This window comes from Varanus komodoensis, unplaced genomic scaffold (assembly GCF_004798865.1).
Source record: "Varanus komodoensis strain SLA01 unplaced genomic scaffold, ASM479886v1 scaffold32, whole genome shotgun sequence".
Taxonomy (NCBI): domain Eukaryota; kingdom Metazoa; phylum Chordata; class Lepidosauria; order Squamata; family Varanidae; genus Varanus; species Varanus komodoensis.
In genome coordinates this window covers 12,103,832-12,126,789 of record NW_025335798.1, presented here as the reverse complement: position 1 = coordinate 12,126,789, position 22,958 = coordinate 12,103,832, and the positions used below count along the sequence as shown (strand labels likewise).

At 42.8% G+C, this 22,958-nt stretch overlaps 1 protein-coding gene across 1 annotated transcript in view; it reads right to left on the bottom strand.

The window, feature by feature from the left end:
• Positions 1-105: 105 nt before the first annotated feature.
• Positions 106-22,958, bottom strand: part of KALRN (kalirin RhoGEF kinase) — a 599,751-nt gene continuing 576,898 nt past the window's right edge. Inside the window, exons 51-59 of the mRNA XM_044438481.1 lie at positions 19,917-19,944; positions 17,930-18,101; positions 15,711-15,832; positions 13,376-13,507; positions 12,287-12,451; positions 10,876-10,954; positions 6,889-7,089; positions 6,446-6,584; positions 106-6,000 (exon numbers count right to left, since the gene is read on the bottom strand). Coding sequence (XP_044294416.1) covers positions 5,455-6,000; positions 6,446-6,584; positions 6,889-7,089; positions 10,876-10,954; positions 12,287-12,451; positions 13,376-13,507; positions 15,711-15,832; positions 17,930-18,101; positions 19,917-19,944 — 1,584 coding nt within the window. The 3' untranslated portion in view covers positions 106-5,454. The remainder of the gene's footprint in view (positions 6,001-6,445; positions 6,585-6,888; positions 7,090-10,875; positions 10,955-12,286; positions 12,452-13,375; positions 13,508-15,710; positions 15,833-17,929; positions 18,102-19,916; positions 19,945-22,958) is intronic.

The following is a 22,958-nucleotide window of genomic DNA, read 5'->3' as shown; positions in this document are numbered from 1 at the left end:
ATGACATAGTGTAGGCTGAGTTAATTGACTCAGACTTGCTGAGTCAATTATATCCATATATTTCAGAGCTTTTATACTTGAAAACAACAATAGATACAACACACAGTCTTTTATATACTGTATTTATAAGGAAGGCAATAGCCTAAAATGTAGATTTTACATCTGTAGATAACATATACTGCCAAAGAATAAGAACACATGATAGGAGGAAATCACTTTACAACATTACATATGAAGGGTCAGAAGTATAAATAAACTATTTACAAAATGTATCTTTAGAAAACACATATGCATATAAAATTAAATCAACAATAAAATGAGATAATAACACTTAAGGCAGACCAGCAAAAGACTGAAAATCTTTAAGGCTTTGGAATTCATTTGCACCTTGAAAAAATGTGAAGCTCTTAGAATCATAAAATTTAAGAGTTGGAAGGGACCTTGGAGGTAATCTATCCCAAACCCTGCTTGGTGCAGGAATCCTGCAACTATAAGCATCCCTGACAAATGACTGTGCAGCCACTGCTTAAATACCTCCAGCAAAGGAAAGTCCCACTTGACAACCAGTCTCACCCCCCACTCCAAATTACATGATAGTTGCAAATATTTTAACAGCACAATCCTGTACATGTTTAATCAGAAGGAAGTCCCACTGAGTTCAAAGAACCTTACTTCTAAGTTAGGTTTCAGTTCTATGCACATTTAGACAGAAAAAAGTTGTACAATTCCTAGCCTCAGTGAGCATGGACTGTGGCGTAAAAGGTGCATTTTTGTTGTCTGCTGTTCAGTTTGCATGTCAGACCTTATTTTCAATACAAGTATTACAGTCAAAATACCTGTGAGCAAAAGCAAATAGAACAGTTTTCTAGAAAGAGAAGTAAAAGCACCAGCACTGAAAAACTGGGCATGGCGACAAAATATGGCTTAAGGTGCTTTTTTTCTACTCCCTTCAGACTAGCAGATTACAGAATTCTGACATCATGTTAACAGTCACTAATATAATGATTTCAGAATAGCAGTTTGATATTTGATGACAATTATATAACCAGATTTGAAAGTGGTGAAGTGATCTTAGAGTATTTCCTTAGAAAAGCACTGTTTTCTGTTGGATCATACACAGTCAGAATGGATGATAAACCGGATCCCATCTTCAATAAGTGGTTGGGAAAGAAAAAAGGCTACTTATGTCATGGCACTCATGAATCAGATTGTGTATAGCAATTCCTCGTTAAAAACCACTGGTCCTAAAAGCTAATGCTTGCCACAGGCAAGTAGCAGTTCCAGGGGGGAACATGCCTCTGTATCAGAGACACGGCAGAGTTTCAGTGAGGGCCATATATTAAGCATGCAATCCTATGCAAGGATAGACAGTAAAAGGCCATACAACTGCCAGCATTCTGCAGCCAGCCTAGGATTAAAACTGCTAACACCAAAAACAAGATTCAGGCATTTACATTCATAAGACTCGGATGACTTTTTATGTTGTTTAATGTTAATATGCAATCACAGTTAATACAGAAGAGAGGCATTTGTAATGCAGTCAAGCTTTCTGGAAAATGTAGGTGTCACATTCATATTACAAAGCCCTTTGAAGCAAGGCTTTGTGCCTGAGAAAACGCCTTCTATCTATTTTTTGGACTTCATATTTATTTCCTGGCAAAGCAGCCATATGCTTGCAACAAAAATTCAAATATTTGTTTCCCCTGGTGATTATTTCATAGTGATAGGTAGCTAACCAAGGACATTTATCCTGTACTTGCATGAGAGCTAGAACACATTTTGCATTTCTTTGAGATCATAAATATAGTCCAAAAGCGGGTGCACAATGAAACAGATGGAGTAACTCTTTCACATATGCACTAAGGATCAGAACTGGAAATGCAGGAAGGCATTGGGAACACGTGGTTATCACACCTAAAAGGAACAAAGAGGTATGCCAAAGATCCACCTTTATTTTTTCCGTCACACCACATCAAAAATGTGTTACTTACATTGACCCCCATCCAGCTAAAGTGATCCATGACATACAGCACAATCTTCTCTATGATTTTTTTTTTCAAACAAGGGCATTGTGTCCTGTACTCTTCATTGTAAATATACACTTGAGTTTACTCTACAGGAAATATGCATAGGATTTTTGTTTAGGTCTTATTGAAAGCAATGGGATTCAAATTAGGTTTCAGCAGAATTCAGCCACAGCTACCATCAGCTGGATCTTGATGATTGTTTTTACCTGAGCCCATGTATCTGCCTCTGGATGATTGTCAGTGCCTTGAGGAAATTGTGACAACTAAAATAAAGAGTTATTTCCATCCAACAAGTAGTTATATGATCCTGGCATTGGTTTAAAGAGCAAGCTTCTTGAGAAAAACAATAGGTAAAAAAAGCATTTTTTTCACTGAGAAGTGTAAACAAAAGAACTTTGGCTTCTTTTCCTAGGGAGAGACACCCTACCTTGTTAATCCATATTTTCTAGCCAGATGATCTAAAATAGGCTGCGTTTCCTATACTTGCTCCTCTCCTGTATTGATTATTTGTTGTCTAGTAAGGCAAGAGAAAAAATTCAATTAACACATTCACCATGTTTGCCTTTCCCATATTAGTAAAAATGTGAACAGCTCCTGATCTAGCAATATAATTCTCAGTGGCAAAAGGGTGATGGGGAAGTAGTAAAAAAAAAATCATCTCCAGAGGAAAGGAAACATTAATTTAAGTCAGGGTGATTGTTGTTTAAGCACTACATAAGTCTTACAAAACATGGAGCTTTTTCTGACTACACAAGGAAAGAAGGTACATAGCAAAGCAAAGCCAAAGCCAAAACCAGAAAAAAGGAAGCCTCCAAGAAGCACTAGGAAAAATATACCCTCAACAATGAAGAAAAGCATCCCTGAAAATGGCCCAGTTCATCCATAACAATCCAAGATGAGTCATATGCCTGTCTGCATCTCCTTACCCCTTACCTCCTCCTTTGGTGAAACTTACGTGGTTTTGTATAGTCCAATTTATCTGAAATCTGAACCAAGGAGCTTTGGGTTAAGACTCTCTAATAAGCCAGAATATTAAACCAGGATCCTGGTCCAATAAACCACAATTTACTGCAATTATTACATTTGAAACAGTCTTCAACCAAAATACATGGAGCCTAATAAACTATGTATTTCTAGCTTACACAGGGATTCGTTTTTTTGTTGTTTTTCTTAACCACAGACAGACACTGTAGTTCAATAGCTGAGCACATGTTTTGCATGCAGAGGCCCAGGTTCAATCCCTGGCAACTCCAAGAAAGGCAGAAGTTCTTGCCTGAAACCCTGGACAGGCACTGCTAGTCAGTGTTTGCAGAAGTGGGCCAGATGGACCCACAGTCTGACTCCTTATAAGGCAGCTTCCCCTGTTCCTAAACCTCTTGAAGGCAGAACAGATGCAGATGCTGAGGCATCCTCAAGAATATACCCCTATATCAAGAATTAGAACTCTGTTAAGCTGTCTGGGGAAACTTGGATGATGGCTTTGAAAACATCAGCTTACTATTGTGTCTGAAAACTGGTTCTTCTCTTTTACTGTGTTTGCTATACAACTGAGACCATGGAGGGGATGTTATGAGATCTTTCGTGACCCTTCAAGCCCCAACAGAAGGGGCTCTGACTCATCATGACAGAGCACATACAGACAGTAAAAAACCAAGCCCTAACTGACCACGATGTACCTGTAAACACTTGTTAAATTGGTGCAGTTAGGTGAGGAAGTGTGGTGAGATTTTCCTTATCATTTGGCAGGACAATAATAATTGCTAAATGGTGAGTTACCATGAAGCAAATGGTCATCTGGTTTCCCTCCTCTTTGTTGTCTCTTTGACTAAGGGTTTTTTTTTATTATTATTATTTTCTGCCAAGTCTTACTTTTCATACAGACTCAGGTAAAAGGGCTTTCTGTCTATGTGCTCCAACAAGTGGATCCTAAATGAGCATGCAAAGTGAGAGATCTTACTCTCTCCGTGTATGAAGAAGAGACCAATGTGCCTTTACTAGTCTGTAGATCCATTACCACAAAACAGTAGTTGCTGGGGAATGGGGAGAATAGAAAACCAAGTATAATGAATGGTTGACTGATTTGACTTCTTTCTGCTAAAGTATCCTTGGTGTCAAACAGCTGGATGAGCTCCAACAATGACAATTCAAGGTTGGTATAATTTGGAACTATTCTTCCAAAGCCATTTAGTTGAAAATAGTTAGGTGATATAGGAAACTATTAAATTGTTCTGTGTTTGGTTAATAAGAATGAACTATTGCAATTACTTTTAATATTAATAATCCTTTTGCGTTATTTCACACCAGACTTTGTGACTGAACAAAAATACCAGCACAGATATTTGGATGAGAGGGTTAAGGAGATAGATGCATATGTACAAATGTAAACTACCAGTCTTACAGACCAATTTTGAAGTCATAAGCAGAAGGATGGACCCACTATGTTTACCACACTTTGGCCAACTTTGGATTGATTTCACAACTGAGCAATGTTTAAAACCGAAAAAGGAATGAGATTCTTTCCATCTTACACACTATAGAGAATTCAACATCCTGCAACAGGAAAAGTTGTTGACACCTAGTTTACAGACACAGCAATTATTTTACATAGCCTTTTCTCAATGCACATATTTTGCAAAAGATTTCTGTACAAGAGTTATAAAAATTAGTAAAAAATTGTCTCATTGTGCTTCATCTAAACATGTTTTGTTCCAGTAAATTTACCATCTCAGCAGCAGCATATTACTACTTCATGGCATGTTAACTTTAACAAGAGAATGTTATAGAATACAGAGAGGACTTCTTGGCAATTGGATATTTTGATTTGAATACAGTATACCTAAGTCATATTACAGGCAAACCTGACATAATGATAGCCGAAGGGCTATCTTGCCACAAGGCTAATTCTTACTGAAGATGAATGAAGTCTGCCTTGTAAGATAGAACTGGCTCTTCATTAGGAATTCAAGAAAAGCAATTTCTGCAAAATCTGAAATCCATCCATTCCAGGCTGCTTTTCAGGACAATACTGACTGCCTATTCTTATTTCTTTACTGTCAATTGTCTTTCAGATACATACTTTACATTTTAATAAGATCAGCAAATCTGTCTAGGTCTTTTAGAAGCCTGCCTTTCCAAAGCAAGGCCACAAAGTTTTGGTTCCCATTCTCAACTGCTTTTCTTTTTAACATTCATCTGTATTCAATATGACCACATCATTACAAGAATAAGCCACCAAAGAAGTTGCATATGCAACATCTGAAAGCATCTAATTCTAACTAGTTAGATAATGCAGTTGCTGGAACAGCGCATACACATTCTTGGACACCACACCAAATATATTACTTTATACAGAGAAAGCCAGAGATTCTGCTTTCTCTCTTTTCGTACCAGCCTTGCTTCAGTGTCAAAGCAGAGTCACTATATTGCATTATGTTCCTAGGTTCATTCTGCTCATTATAAAGCTCTTAACATTGGGAACTGGACGCACGTCAAACTGGTGTTTGCGGCGCTCAATGAAGCTGGCTAGGCGTGAGGTATCCAGCGGAATTTTGGAATAGCTGCCATTGTGAAACTGAAGCCAAGGGTGCTGCAAGCAGGTGGCCGCTGTCGGTCTCCTCCGGAAGTCTTCCTGAAGGGTTACAGTGATGAAATCTCTGGCAGCATGGCTTACATCACAGAAGTATTCACTTGGGAAGCTGAAATCCACTCGGCACACATTGATGCAAGTCTCTTCCCTGCTTTCATCCAGAAAGGGGGAGACACCACTTAGCATGACATAGGTGAGCACCCCTAGGCTCCAGATATCTGTGCCCAGGGAAACAGGAGCACCTTGGAGAACTTCTGGAGCAGCAAATTCTGGGTTTCCAAGGAGATGATGAATGTGGTAATGGCCTGTGATTTGAACAGCATCTTCTAGGTCTATTAACTTAACACGAGGCACCGGGATCCGCAAGTCAATGAGCAGATTTTCTGGCTGTAGAAAGTAAAATAAAACACTGCCATTGTTTTTGCAATTAAAAGTTAGTTTACGCCAGCATCGATTCATATTTTCATGGCTACTGCCCATTGGAAAGAATGTGTAAATTAGCACTACTATGTGAAAGGATAAGAAACAGATGTGTTGGGCAGTACTTGTGGGCATTCATTGAAGATGTTTGTGAATAATACAATGTTTGGTACTTACAAGAAATAAACAAACAATGAATCAGAAAAAATGACCTTATGGCACTGAATTCCCCAAAGACTTTGAAACTGATTTTGTACCAACTTCCTTTGAGTTATGATTACTGATACTGAAAGCAAGTTAACCAGGTACCTTAAATGTCTAAATACTATATAAACTGAAATCTTGGCGTTAGCTGCTTCCTGCCCCCTTGCTTGCTTGCTTGCTAGTTGCTTGCTTGATCTTTCCTTCCTACCTTTATATCCAAATGTGCAACTCGACAATTGTGAAGGTACTGTAAGGCTTCCATTGTGTCTCTTATGTAAAAAGCTACTTTCTCTTCCATCAGTTCATCATGATTCATAAGATAGTCTAAGAGACGGCCATCATCCATCCTAAGATCAAACAGTAATTCATTATGAAAAGAAATATAGTGAAAGATCAAAGAATTGCTTAACAGCCAAAACATGCAAATACAAGCAGCATTTTTTCAAAGAAGGAAGTAAAATTTTATGCTCTATTTCCTAATGCCTTCCCCTCCACAGACACACACTGCAGTCTTGGGACTCACTGTGTGAATCTAACACTTGCAGAGATGTCTGTCATATTGCTTTGACTTCAGTGAAAAACATGACAGAAAAGGTACATGCATCCCCCATTATAGCAAATAGGAAGCTTAATTTCCAACACAGGACTTACAGTTCTAAAACTAAGATATAGGAGGAAGGTGATTCATAAGTATCATGAATAGTGATATACTGAGGATGTTGCAAGTGTTGCAACATGGCGGCTTCGTGTGCTGCCTGCTCCTTCTTCTTCATTTTTTTACTAATGAACTTCACAGCAACATCCTTCCTGGTAGCTTTGTGAATGCATTTCTTTACAACAGCAAATCGGCCCCTGGTGGGGAAATGGGAAAAGATTATTCATGAATCAATCAAGCATCTGTTTCAGAACAAAGGCAGAATAGTTTTCTAAAAGCTTTTTCAATCTGTTTATTAATATAACAAGGAATCAAACTACTGAGTTTGTTCATAACTTTATAAAGTTACCAGGTACTTTGTCCCAGCAATTTAGATTCTCTTAGGATTAGAAGAGCGATTATTCATTTGTATAATGAATTATTCTGTCTAGCTGTATTGCATGGTACAGCTTTCTCATTCATTCTTTTTAAATTAAGAAACCTAAAAAATAACAGTTTAAATAAAAAGCTGATCATGGACAGAAATAAAATTCCCTTTTAACTTTGTAGGCTATTTATGTACATATGACACATACAGAAACAGATATATGCAGGAAGGTTTGATTGGCTGCAGAGCAAGCCAGGATGAGCAGAGAAAAGGAGAGAAGATGGTTCAGTAAAGTTTTGTCCCAATCACATCCCATGCATACAGCTGTGTTTCCTAAGGGTTACACATCATTCCCTCTAATTTACCGAACAGCACCTTATTCTGAGCAGAAACTGCTGCATCCAGATTTTGTCAGAGTTATTTTCTTTCTTATGGATATTGTTTACTTGCCCACATCCATCTCCAGCTCCCCCCTCCATCTCCAGGACCTTCATCTATAACTTCATGATGATAAGAAAGGGCAACTGAAAGGATCGAGATTTGGAGCAACTCCCCTATGAGGAAAGCTTACAGCAGCTGGCTTGGAAAAAAAGGCAAATAGGAGGAGTCTTGGTACAGATGTACAAAAGTGTGCACTGTATGGAGAAGGTGAATGGGGAGACAGTTCTCTTCCTCTCTTAGAATATTAGAGCTGGGGTCAATCCAGGAAGATGAGAAGTGGGAGAGTCAGGACAAATAAAATGCTCCTTCACATAGTGCATAGTTAAACTATGGAATTCACTTCAAAAGATGCAGCGGTGGCCGCTCATTTGGCTGGCTTTACAAAGGGCTTTAAAATTCATGGCGGATAAGGCTACCAGTAGCTACTAGCCCTGAGATACACCAGGCGTGGGGGAACATGGGCAGGAGGGTCCTGCTGTAGTCATGCCTTTCTTGTGGACGGCTGATTGGCTGCTCGTGCAGAGACTGCTGCATCAAATGGCCCCGTGGTCTCATCCAGCAGGGCTTGGCTTACGTCCTTGTGGTGTGCCCTCTAATGGCAGGAAATGGCATGCAGAGCCAAGGGACACAGAGGGCGAGAAGGGTAAACTCTTGACTGCAGCTCGCCCTGCATGCAGCTACTCCTGCCCCAGGGACTTTTCAGTGCTCTTTACTGTGTGTGCAGGCAAATGCAGAGGTGAACAAGCATGCGTAAGAATAATGCCACATGGTTGTCCCTTGGTAAAGGAAAGCTCATTGAGTCTGAACTTCAAAACTAGCTCTCCACTTAAAATATATAAAATATTTTGGTCCTAAGGCTTATTTCTAACAGGGTTAAAATAGGCAGGCTGCTGATTTGTATTTTGTCAAGTGATCACAAAATCACAAAAAGAGGCCTGCATCTGCGTGGATCCCCATTTTAGGAAACGTCAGTTGCTGAGAAATGTTGGTGGGAATACTGCACCACCGTCCACCGAGGTTGTCCCAGTGGGTTCTCACGTGTTCTCTCAGCTCCTTGAGAATGACATTTGCCTAAAACTAAAAGAGAACTTCAGTACCCATACTGAAGTTGAGTATGGCACTGAAGAGGGGATGGTGGATGGACTGTGTGGGGTAACCACTCAGAGAACTACAGTTATAGGTAAGTAACCTGTCTTTTTCCTTCATGGCCTTTGTGTGGAAGAGAGGACTGTGCCGTCAGACGTGGCCTGAACATCTAGCGAATGGTGCTGAACAAGCATTGACTTTGAATGACATAGAATGGGCTTGGAATGGGGCAGAAAGTTGGAGAAAGTCAGAGCTGATGTGTTAGCGGGACTGCCCTGAAGACTCATAAAGTGAAGTATGATGACATCAGGAGTCATGTTGCCCTAATAGACAAACTAATGGGATCGTGGGCAAACTCAGTCCTCAGCTTATAAAAGACAAGCATCAAGAGCGTGAAGGCTCAGCTTAAGTAGCATAGGTGGTAAGGAAAGGAAAGCTGGAAGAATGATTTGATTCAGACAGAAATACAACACCAGTTTGGGAAAGAAACTGACATTAAGAAAGAGAGCTACGTGAGATAAGGGAGATATACACACAAGGCACATAGTTCCCCATGTAACCAACCAAAATGCCATCTTCCAAGAAGGACACAAAGATCTACATTGCCAGAGGCTTGAAGGGCTTAGTGGATAATGTCTGTGGTTTGCCCAGAGCAGCACCCCCAATTTTACCACCTGGCATTGGAATCAGGTCTTATCTTGGGACCAATACAGCCAATTGTTACTGGGGATTGTAGCCTAATGGAAGAGCAGGAACTACAATAGAAGCCGCTGACCACAGTCAGTGCTGTATGAGTGCTGCCACATTTCCAGAGTCTTTGTTTTTCTTCTGCATCATTTCAGAAGAAGGTGTAGCTGATGATCTGGAAGATCTGACCTTTTCTGTGGGCTTGCCTTGTCAGGAAAAGTGCCAAGGACCACACTGGGCTGGGTGAGTCTTGTCTGCTTGGAGAGCCAGTTTGCCTCAACATCTGCACTGGAATGTGGGGAGATTCCAGCCATGACACTTGTACAGCCTGTGGCAATTTAGATCCACCCTTAGCAGGGTTGGGAGAAGAGTAAACTAGCCTCTTAAGGCTCCTCCACAGCCTCCCACCCTTCAGAGAACACTCACAGCTCACAGCCAGCTGGTAAAAGCTCCGGCCTGTTTGGTAAAAGCCTGACAATGTGGACAGGCGTCCCCATTCTACCTGCTTTCCAGGCAGAAAAGGCACAACGCATGATGGAGGTGGCTTCACTTCTACAATGGATGCACTCACAGAAAGGAGCCCAGAGGACCACGTGCCTGTCAGACAGTCACTCGATCATGAGAGCTAAGCAGCAAGTAATACCAAACAAAGTAGAATGACCGAAGAACCACAGAGGTAAAAGAAAAAGAAAAATCCCCCCAGACGTGTTCACATGGGCTGTGCACGACGTTCCCTAATGAAGCCACCACACTCTCAGTCAAGAGAGGACTGCACAGGAGTGATGCACAGAAGGGCCACTCAAGCCTGAGAGTGTGAAGGTGGCATTACAAGCCCAGTGGATAAGACACCCAATGGCAAGGGGGCAGGTTAGGAACCGTGATTACAAGCAAGGATGAATGACCTCGCACTCGTCAACCTGGGACAGGATTTGTAGGATCATGGTGAAACTTCGGTGCACAGAGAACGTCTGTATTACTGCACCAACCCCAGCTGCAGTGTTTTTCAGTGCTGCCAGTTCCCATACCGCATGCTAAAACTGAGTTGTCAGAGGAAGAGTAGAGAAGGAATGGGAACCAGAGTGATGCACAGGCTTGCGTGAGGCTCTGAGCCACAGCCCCTCTGACAAACGAGGGCAAGCATCACCCCTCCGGACAGGCCACCAAGGCACGGCTAGGCAGTGTGGTGTCCTCCAGATACTTTGAACTGCAGCTTCCACAGCCCTTGACCTTTGATCCTATTGAATGGGCCTTCTGGAAGTCATACTCCAAAGCATCGGAAAGGTACCAGGTTGCCTATCCCTACCTGAAGGTAGCAACAAGGATGTAAAAAGCCCTCTAAAGTTTTTCTAAAGAGAACATTCACTATATATGGCTTGTATTTTTGCAAAATAACTGGTTGTACCTTCCAATCTCATTCAGCTCAGTGTAGGCAAAATCAAAGTTCTCTTTCCAGCTAACGGTGGCTCCATCTGCTGCAGAGTCTTTGTGCAACCGGAGGGGACAGGAAACAGAGTTGTAATACAAAACATAGTCATGGCGTCACATTGTATTAAAAGGAGATGGCTTGAGAGAGAGAAGCTTAAACGTTACAGGTAGACTAAATACTTGTGTGCTTTCTCCACCAATTGAGTAACCTTTTCCATTTTTGAATGCTTCCACTTTGGCCCAGTGGCTTGTGAGATCATCTTGTTGCGTTAGCAAATAAATATGGAGGATGAGGCAAAATGCCTCATGACAACACTGCTGGGGCGCAGGACTTCAGGTCTTGGCAGTGATGCCAGAAAGGGCCGCTGTGTGCCGCTGAACTGAATGATGCAAGGATAGGACTGGAGTGGGCTGGAAAATAACTCATGCAGCAACTCTGTCGCTGCTAAGCAAGTCTGAGCTTGCTGAGTGCTTGGATGGAAGTTCTTCCTGGGCAGCCTCCAGCTGAATGATGGAAGCAATGTGGGAGAGTAATGCATTAAATAAAATAAATCAGCCATCCTGTTCCATCAAAGAGCCCGCCAATCACTCTGCAGACCAAATAATATCCTTTTACATGTGGGTGTATTGGTGGACTTTCCAAAGGGACTATAAGCACATAATGCAAAGTTTCAGCAGACGGTTGCCTCGTTTCACAGGCACGGAAGGCCCCTAGAACGACGGCACCGCAAGCCATTCTGTGCACTGGCCCAGCTCAGCGTTACAGGGGGGCCCAGCAGCCCTTCCAAGGCTCTGATAACTTGATGACATTCAGCCCAATGCTGTAATTGTATGTCATGTTTCTCTTACACTGCATGGCTGGCTGAACCCTCTGTTCTCAGAATATCTGTGCAGTGCATTTGAAAAATTACCTAGCTTGCTCTAAGTCATGGATGGAATTACTACTTCAGTAATAAAAACAAACGTGGCCTGTAATTTTACAATAATTATATAAGTGGCTGCATTATGCCAGTTCAGACTGGTGAGCCATCTATGCCAGTTTGGTTGACCCTGACTGGGAAAAAGGTTAGCAGGCAGAGGACTATTGAAGGCCTGCTGCCGAGAGCCTTCAAAATGCAAATTACAGAGGTGGAACCCGCAGGCTTCACATGCAACACACCTGATGTAACTATGAGCTGTACCCCTCCTGACTCTGAATTAAATGCATTTGCATGTGTTAGGAAAGAAGTGAGGTGCATTTCCTTGTCTTCAGGGCTCTATTTATAACAACAAAAGGACAAGGGGAAGAAGCTTATTCTCACAGGGTTCTTGGCGGTTGAGGTTGACCTCAAACCTACCAATTTCAACATGTTGCTTCAGCAAACTTTCCCCTCCCGTCATGTGCTCACCATATTCTGGCAGTTTCACAAACTCAGAGGCCTCACTGGGCAAGCTAATTCCCCAGGGATTGCTGGCGCTGACCCGAAACTGATACTGGCAGCCAGGTGTGAGATCTTCAATGACGAGGTAGGTGTCCAAAGTCGAGGCAATGGATTGTTGCCAGATCTGGGAGCCTATGTTTTATGGGGGGGGGGGGGGAGAGAGGGAGAATTGAAATTTAAATGTGACTCAGGGAACACAGGCATCATGTTCGGATGACCTTCCTCACCCCCAAACCATATCTTAGGATCGGGTGGTAATTTGGCTCTGATTGCATGTAAGCATCAAAGAACTTGCCCATTCTTTTAGAAGTTCTGTCTGGTGAGAAAAAACAATAGCCTTTTCATCTTCTTTGGCCTGATTGGAACATGCCATGAAATGAGATGGTAGGCTGACTGCCAGTAAGAAGTGTTAGTTCTTTACATAATGCTTCTTTACATGGAAAGACCTCGCAAGTAGAAAAGCACATGGCAAGAAGAGGACTACCCATTTTTCTAACCTATAGGAAGTGGATTGCTGCAGATCTGCTTCTTCACATGCAGTCTGAAATGGTACAGTCTGTTTATTACACCCTGCCACGAGTGCAGCTGTAGTGGCATAATTCATCAAATAATTACTGTACCTATTCATTTCTCTAAGGACCCTGGAATCATCTGAATAGTTTAAACAAGCAGAAGGATAATTCTAATGACATGTACCACTAAAACATTTTCTAGAATACTTGTTGCACGGATTGCTGAACTGCACTTAAATTTCATGCTGTCTTTATAGATCACTTTAATGAGGTTTCAGAGTTTTATTATTTTCTCTGTAGCCCTCCTAGATGGCTGCTGTGGTTTAACCATGGCTTAGAAATATGTATAAAGAATGGCTAATGCAACTTGTCCTGCTTTGAGTGGCAAGTGGAAAGGGGACAGGGAGAGCAGAAGTCCTGGGTGTGGCTGCCGCTCTGCATCCTCTCAGGATCTCCCAGGACGCATCCAGCCATCTTTGCTGCGACAGCATCATTGGTGATAGCCAGAAGGAAAGCCATCAGAAAAGCCCTGCAGCGCTCATACCTTCTTCTCTGTACTCCACAGTGTAACCTGAAATAGTGCAATTCCCTGTGCTGGACGGAGGCAGCCAGCGTAGAATCACTGAGGTGCAGCTTCTTTCCTGAGCTATAGGGCGATTTGGGGCTGCGGGGACACCTGTGTGTGTGGGGCAAGAGGGGAGCGGAGGGTGGGTGGAAAGAGAGAAAAATGAGGAGAGAATTAGAAGTGTTACTGCTGTTACAGCTTTTCCCATTTCCAAGCACATGAAAGAGAGGCTTTCTACCATCTGGGTTTGCTCAGGGCCACTCGGACATAGCAAATTAGCTGTATTATGTGCAGTGAGAGGAAGCGGGGGTGGGGTGTCCACAAGCTGATCCCTTGCAGGGCTACTAGCATCTGGTGTGCCATTTGAGCCTCATCTGGTGTGTCCAGAGGCTCAATGAGGAGAACGAACTCAAGGGAGGCTGGTGACTCCTCATGTCAGAGGGGCTCCTTATCTGTTCTGGTTTTCCTTTTGAGCTTTATAGAATGTATGCCTGGTGCTCAATGGCAGGGGTGGAGTTCACAGACAATTCAGTATTAAAAGCACTACTCCAATGAGCACAACAGTGATAAGAAAGCGAAACAGCCTTTTGCTGATATGGAGAATGTTTTAGTGGTTTGGACAGAAGATCAAACCAGCCTCAGCATTTCCTTAAGCCAAGGCCTAACTCAGAGCAATGCCCTAACTCTTTTCAATCCCATGAAGGCTGAGAGAGGTTAGGAAGCTACAGAAGAAAAGTATGAAGCTAGCCGTGGTTGGTTCATGAGGTTTAAGGAAAGGGTCTCCATAACATGGTGCAAGGTGAAGCACCAAGCACTTACGCAGCAGTGGCAGCAAGCTATCTGGAAGATCTAGCTAAGGTAAATAATGAAGGTGGCTACAGTAAGCAACAGGCTTTCAGTGTCGATGAAACAGCCTTGTATTTGGAGAAGAGGCCATTTAGGACTTTCATAGCTAGAGAGGAGAAGTCAATGCCAGTCTTTAAAGCTTCAGAGGACAAGCTGACCCTCTCGTTAGGGGCTAATGCAGCTGATGACTTTAAATTGAAGCCAATACTTGTTCACCACCCCAAAAATCCTAGGTCCTTAAGAATTATGCTAAAACTACTCTGCCTGTGCTCTATAAATGGAACGACAAAGCCTGGATGACAGCACAGCTGTTTATGGCATGGTTTACCGAATATTTTAAGCCCACGGTTGAGACCACTTCAGAAAAGAAGATTCCTTTCAAAATCTTGCTGCTCATTGACAGTGCACCTGGTCACTCGAGCTCGGCTGGAGATGTACAATGAAATTAATGCTGTTTTCATGCCTGCTAACACAACATCCGTTCTGCGGCCCATGGATCAAGGAGGAATTTTTGACCATCAAGTCTTAATAGTTAAGAAATGCCTTTTGTAAGGCTATAGTTGCCATAGACAGTGATTTCTTTGATGGATCTGGGCAAAGGAAATTGAAAACCACCTGGAAAGGATTCACCATTCTAGATGCCATTTGTGGTTCATGGAAAGAGGTCAAAATATCAACATTAACATGAGTTTGGAAAAAGTTGATTTCAGCCCTCATGGACGACTGAGGAGTTCAAGACTTCAGTTGGAGGAAGTAATTGGAGATATGGTGGAAATAATGGATGAGCAGCTGCTTCCTATGGATGAGCAAAGAAAGTGGTTCCTTGAGATGGAATCTATTCCTGGTGAAGATGTTGTGAAGATTGTTGAAATGACAACAAAGGACTGAGAATATTAGATAAGCTTAGTTTGTAAAGTAATAGCATGGTTTGAGAGGATTGACTCCAATTTTGAAAGAAGTTCTATTGTGGATAAAATGCTATCAAACAGCATCAGATGCTACAGAGAAATCTTTCATGAAAGGAAGAGTGAATCAGTGTGGCAAATTTATTTTTTGTCTAATTTTAAGAAATTGCCAAAGCCACCCCAGCTTTCAGCAACCACCACCCTGATCAGTCAAGAGCCATCAACATCAAGACAAGATCCTCCACCAGCGAAAAGATTTTGACAGATGATTATTAGCATTTCTTTAGCAATAAAATATTTTAAATTAAGGTATGTAGTTTTTATAGATATAATGCTATTGTATACTTAATAGATCACAGTATAGTATAAACATAACATTTATATTCACTGGGAAACCAAAATAATTTGCGTGACTCTATTTATTGCAATATCTACTTTATTGCTGTGGTCTGGAACTAAACCTACAATTTCTGTGAGGAAAATTGGAGCTTTGACATGAAAACCTTTGTAAATCATGCATCTTGTCTTACAGTCGAAGTCTAAGCCAGGGAGCAAGCCAGTACCTTGCACTTTGATTGTAGCCGAAGTGGATGCTGTCCCGAGTTCATTTGTTGCCACGCAAGTGTAGATCCCGCTGTCTTGAGGCATCACATTACAGATCTTCAGGGTGACTTCTCCTGACTCGCTAGAGAGTGGGAAGAACAATACTGTAATCTGAATATCTGCTATGCATTTTCCCTGGCTTCTTTTCCAGTCGTAAACAGAAAATAAAAAGCGGTGAAAAAGCAGACATGAGCTGCCCTTGTACTCAATGTTCTGAGTCCTGGTTGCTTACAAGGAGAGGAAGACATCCATCTTGGATGCGAACATCCATCTTGGATGCCATGTTGCAGATGGATGCTAACCTGACTAATGCTGCTGATGCTCTTATGAATGGGACTGTTGTGCACCTTCCAGGTAGCCCGCTATTTATTAGGTATCCTTGCTAGAGATACCCAATAAGTCTCTATTCAGAAGTGAACCAACATGATTTGCACCTCCTGAACTAAAGCACAGTGCAGAACACAAGCATTTTCTGATCTTATACTTCTCCAAATTTTGTGATACAGTTAAAAAAACCCAAAATGCATGTACAAGTGTATTTACCAAAATGTATATTAAAATGCATATCTTATAATAAACAATGTGTAACCTGTGACCAAATTTTTGTGCAGATTTCCCACCTCCCAGACTCCTGTGAAAATGGGCTAGAAGCAACTTTTGAAGGAACATATGGTCATTTGGCCTGGATGGGAAATGGTCTGCCTGGTCCATCTCTAGCACCATCCCTGTGGCCTCCTGCTTCTTTCTAATGCTGGGGTGATTCCCAGCAGGCTTCATGGTGCTGGCCATGCTTGTCCTTCTTGGACCGAGCATGAACCAACCTTTCTTAACCTGGTGCCCTCTAGATGTTTTAGACTACAGCTCCCAGAATTCCTAACTAGTGACCATGTTGGCTGTGGCTGATGGAAATTGAAATCCAAAGAATCTGGAGGGCACTAGGTTGGGGAAGGCTGGCACAAATGCTTCAGAGTGATGCCGTGCCAAGAGCATCCAACTTAAGGTGAACAGGGATGTCCCACAGGGAACACCAACAGTTCTCTTTGAGCAGCCAAGGGGCGTTCCCGGGATTACTTCCCTTGATTTGCTTTTAGGAAAGACTTGCAGCCATGCATTTGAAGATGCATGGAGATGCAAAATGGGGACTGCAAGGAACAATACTGTGATGGACTTGTTTGTACCTTGTGGCAGGTTTTCCGAGTATGTTGAGGACATAATCCCTTAGATCCATTCTGATTTTGACTCCTCTTTGAATATAGTAGCAATCTCTAAAGTGTCCCTGGACCATCTTATCAGATAGGTGCAATTGCTTAGATCATTCCAGTTATTTCTTCCTGACGCTGCAGCAAGGTTTTGATGAAAGGTTGGGCCTATCACATGTGTTCTGGATTGCTTCCCCTTATGGGTTGTTATATCTAGCCGAACAGGACTCTGGCCCATGCAATCAGGGAGCTGATTAAAGTTTAATCATTAAACTCTCCCATATACAGGGATTACTTCCCTGCTCTCCTAAAGAAAGCGTCTCCTTAAGTATAGATCATTTCCAGTTTGTTCTTTTGGACAAGGTAAAAAAGCAGGTGTGACCCTGTTAATTCTTCTGGATCTTTGAAAGGATGGTGGTACCACTGGTCATGTTGACTTTCTGTACTGATTATCCAGTTGTGCTTTGGGAAGCTGCATTATGGTCATTTTGCTCACAGGGGAACAGGTTCCAAAAACAGGTCCTGGGGCTTAAACTTTTTAAGATCTAAATGCCTGTTTAAGAGTTCCTTGTTAGATACACTCAATCTTGGGAGGCAGCATAGGCGGTGGCACCACAACATCACTTGCCTAGCCCTGGAATGTGAGTTCCAGAGTGATCACCCTGCTCATTCTTTTCTGAGCTTCCAAAAATTTGACCAAATCTTTTTAAAACAAGGCTTTAAAAACAGAAACAGAAACAAAACACACACGTAGCAGCATTCAGTCTGGCAATCTTGCCCACATTCCAGTTTACTCATTTAGGGGGTGTTGGGGCACTGAAGAATGAGACCAGCTGGCAGTTTTGGTGTCTTGAACTAGATCACCTGATGTGTTTGCTCAAAGAGACCCAACGACGACCCTCAGCAGCTTCTGAAACACTTTATCGGACAGAAATGACTCCTTTGGTAGCATCACAGTGTGGAAGTGCAGAGGAACGTACCAGTAAGCAATAGTATACACGGGCGTGCTGCTGTCGTTGTCAATGATGTTTTGATCAGGTCCTTTCCAGGTTAGGGTTGGCTTTGGCCGCCCACAGACTTTGCACTGTAGCACAACAGTATCACCAAGCAGGCACGTTATGTCCACCAACGGCACGAGAAACTCTGGAGCAACTGGAGCACAGGCCACAGAGAATGAGACACCACATTTACCAAGGACGGAAGGCTTCACGCTGAGGGTACCAGCTGTGCTGCAAGATGCCTGTGCTGCACCTACCACACTGCGCTTAGGAAGGGGGGGTATGAAAGTAACCCCTGATACCTCCTGTCAAGCGGTAACATCAGACTCCTTTGCAGAAGCACATGATCTGCACTCAGGTTATTTGGGAAACTGAACCTACCTGGGCAAGTCTGATGGTTGCTGACAAAATGCTTGAAAATGTCTCCATAGCTTTCCCTTTTGATATTATTTTTATTATTTATTCGTATCTATATTTTATAATCTCTTGGGGGACCTCTTCCTGTTGAAATAGTATTCAAATTATGTGAAAACCTGAATTATAGAATGCTGAGGAGGCAGGTGCAAATAGGCTTGACTTGTATAATGTCATCTGACAAATTTAAGTTTCTTTCTTGTACAACGGGGATCCCCCAACCAACAGCCCATGATAAATAAAATACATTAGCTTGTATTATATTTTGAGACCAACAGAGAAACAGAGACTACCATGAAGGAGCAGGAAGCTCTGCCTTTCAGAGCTACTGGGTTAAGGTCCTTCACAGTGACAAAATTTCAGCAAGAACCCTCTTCCTACGATTTGACCTTGCAAAGATAGAAATGAAATATGCAGCTCTTTCATCCCACTTGTGAGGGAAGTTCTCAGAAAGGGGGAAGAGAGAAGACAACAGTGAACTTGTGGAAGTGGGGATAGTCACAGAGTGGAGGTCTGGTAGTTCTCACAGAGGTTACAATGAGGAGATCCTCACTATCAGCCACTCCAGGGAAAAAGTGCATGTACATATATTGTTCGTACTACACATCCATCAAATTTCACTAAGCATGTATGCTGTATTTTATGCTGCATGTTTGAATTATGATTGCCCTGACTGGATATTACCAATTTGTGTAATCATAATGTGTATAATTGACATTTGTGAATTTGAATGTCAGCATTCAGGAGTGTCCATTTAGTATTTTATTCATGGTCTGTGAATTTGATATTTTATGTATGCACTCATACATATTAATTGAAAGTTCCCTAAGAGATTACTAATAGTTGATGTACAATATTTTAGAGCCAATTGCTGAGAGCAGTGGCTTTCAAATCTTCTACAGTGAGCAGATGGGTGTCATGGGGGAAGCCCTGAGTCACCCTGCAACTTCGGTGCCTTGCGAAGAGCCAGGAGACATATTCTGAAGCAACTGTGCAGTTACAGCAGCAGCCAGCCATGCCTGTTGAGGCTCAAGCACCATGCATGAAGAGTCGGTCCTACATGAGGTTTGGAGCATGGCAGGGAAAATGGGTACCGATGTGCAAAGGGTGCTTCAGCGAGAGAACATAAAACCCGAGGGGGGGACTGGAAGAAAGGCTTCCCAGAAAACAGTCTGAAAACCACCAAGTTAGAGTGATTACAGTCAAATTCATTTTGTTGAAAATAAAGCAAAAGCAACTTAAACTTGAACAAGCCAAATTGAAAAGAGAAGAAAATGACTCTGATTCAAAATTAACTCCAAAGTAATGTTTACCATTTGTGGACAAACACAATTGCTCATGCATCTTCCTCTGCCCTCATTTTATCAGATCACATCTGAGTGTGGCTCCAAATTGGCTCAGCATCAGATTCCTTGGGGTCGCAGTCTGTATGTAGTTGGCATCATGCATGCCCTTCCTAGCTGATTACACAGGCAAAATTCCCCAGGAGCAGTTTGGCCACATGTAATTAAACCCTGTTTTGTTTTCTGTGTGATGGGAACCACCTCACACTTACCTTCCTGGATGAAGTTTGGGTTGATGATCTGAAAATATATATATACAAAAGAAATAGAATTCTTGTTTAATTACTCAATGAAAGGAGGAATTAAGTTCAACAAAGTATAAGAAACTTGATCTAAGGATTTTAGGAACTAAAGGTACATTCTAAGTTAGAGCAGGTCTCCAGGACTTATTTCCACATTCCGGATGTGCAGGGTACTCCAGCCCATGAGGACTGTCAAGAGGATTATTGGGACAAAACGTGAGTCGACCTGCACACACATCCCAGGGCAAGGTCCACTGGTGACTATATGAGTGACAGCCTTACTTCCATGTGCTCACCACAATCTTCTCCGTCCACAAGTCCACCAAGCAGCAGGCTGCTTCTTGAGCAATCGGCATGACTGGCAGGAAAATGCCCAGTTCACAGAGTTAATCTTAGCACATACACATTTAGCATTGGGTGGCCCTGAGAAACGGAAGGATTGCCCTGCTGAATTGTCCTGTCCAAGAGCCAAGAGCTGAGTAGTCATTCTGGAGCAGCAGCCAGCAAGGTGCCTGAGGTGATCAGGAACACGGTGAGAAGCGGATGGCGTCTTTCTGACCATAGAATTCTGCTTTGAACCACAGGGCCAAGAGCCTCTGTGAACTTGCCCAAACCCTTTCAAAACCCCCTTGGACCATGGCAATGAAGGCATATTCTCATATAGCACCATCAGCAGGTCTGGAGCTTTAGGAAGACATTCCAAAAGTTGAGAGGCACTGCATGAAAAAGGCGCTGCCTTTCTTGAGGACATTTTCCCCACTTCAGGTTGAGAGCTGCCCAACGAGCAGCAGGAGCAGAGGCCATAATGGATGCGAGACTAGGCTGCCCAGAAGTCCAGCCCTACTCGTTAGGGTAGTACACACAATTATTAGGACCTGATGACTTACAGGCAAAAACTAGCACTTCAGGAATGGGATGAAAAGGTTTGAGCATTAGTCATGTGATTTGGATACTTCGGTAGCTAGCATTAAATGAACTAACCATTGAATGAAAAACGTGTTTGCAGCAATGACCCTTGGCCCTCTAGTTGTGTGGATAGGAAACCACTGGGGGAACCAGCCTAGCCTGTGGACTTCCTTGAGTGCTGGCTCCAAGCAAGTGCACCTTCCCAACAGTGGACGCCCAGCTGCTTGGTCTGGGGGTGCTAATGCCTCAGTCCTTCTATCCAAGGCACGGCATTCATGCTTAATAAAATCGACAGTGGAATACTGCACAGAGCGCCCACCTCCAAGCACGTTGCGTTGCTCTTGATGAAGATTCATACCCTCCCCTTCCAGTGTAATCAAAATGGCCATGACTGCTTGCGGGGGACAGACAAGGAATTCTTGACAGATAATGGTTCATTAAGCCCACAGACCAAGCCCACTTGGGCACAGCACTCGACCTAGACAGGGTTCCCCTGCCCTTGTGCCCTCCAGCTATGCTAAACTTAGAGGTGGTGGCAATGAAACTTGAGTGCAGGTTTCTGGCAAGAGCAAATTTGGGCCGCAATCTTACACACACTTACCTGGGAGTTAAATTGGTGTTGCTGTCATTATTGTTTTTGCACATGTCTCAATGTGCATTTAAGCCCTAGCATACTGATGACAGGCTTGTTTCTGTAAATGGAGTAACACCTCGCTTGGACAGTAGAGGGCAGCTCTGTACCAAATTCGCAGATCAATGTTAAACCACTTTGCAGTTACTCAGACCCAAAAATATTTCGTTGGATAATGATACTAGTTTTCCCAGGAAGTCCAGTCAGCGCTTTTCTGCTTTGTTGTCAGGGTATGATTGCTGAAGGAAGTACAGGTGGCACTTCAGGGACTTAATATTTACCACAGGAGTTTGAGGCACTTCTGCAAGCTTTCTCCAATTCAAATTTTGGTGATGGGGTGCTACAATGATTATACTGTAGTTGTCTAGTAGCTATTAAAAATTTGGAGCATTTCTCAGGATAAATTAGCAGCCCTAACCACTCTGCACTGTGTTTCCATATGGCCATGCAAACAAACTGAATTGATACCCCTCTGCAGTTAGAAAAGTGCAATGTATCATAGTAGACGACAATTTCTGATTTAAGGCAGTGAGGCTAAGCTGTAAATCTTACACATACTTTTGGTAACATTCTTCAGAAGCAGCATATAGCCCAAAGCACACAGAAACCTTAACTCTCTGGGGGTTACACATTTAACAGCTCGCCCGCATCGCTGTTTAGTGCCGTCGCTGTCCCTTAGGGCTATGTCATATCAACTCTTCAGGCTGAAGCACGCAAACATCAAAATGGAAAGAGGTTTATTATTTCCTGCTACAGCAAGTCCTACAGGTTTCAGAGGAATGCATTGGTATTAGTAAACTTAGTATTTCAGGCCATTAAGGCAGCACCCTTTAAATCGAACTTTTAAATGCTGCAAAAAAGAAGGCTGCTTCAAGGAACCAGAATGCATTATGCATTTCATTATTCTGCCAAAGTCAGAAGCTCCAACTGGAAGTTTGCATGAAGAAAATGGGAAGGAGGGAGAGGCACCTGTGCAGACACACACTGTAGGGTAAGACAGCAAAATGGGCTGAACCACCGTGGAAGTAGCTCGAGCGAAGTGCTGGCCCTCTTTCAGCCCAGGGGCCCAATTCCACCTCAAAGAAGCTCCCAGGCTACATTCCATTGGGAGATGAGGCCAAAGTCAAAAGGGATCAGGCCAAGAATAGCAGCCTATTTTAGCTTAAAGGTCTTATTGTTAAATATTGAAAGCGTAGGAGAGGAATGTCAGACCTGTAGATTGGAAAACAAACTGTACAGAAGCCAGGAAACCACCAAATGTTCAACAGTCGGGGAAAGGGGGAATAGCACTTGGGGAAGGCCAGATGGAATGCAGGATCTGGCCCAGGCTGGAATCTCGGCATCCACGAGGAGGACACATGCTCCCTGTGGCAGCTAAGAAACTTTCCCGCAGCTAGAAAATGGGGTCATCCGGAAAAGAGTGAGGGTAGATCCTGTCCTCACTGTGCTAGTGACTAGCAGCTAGTCGTTGATTT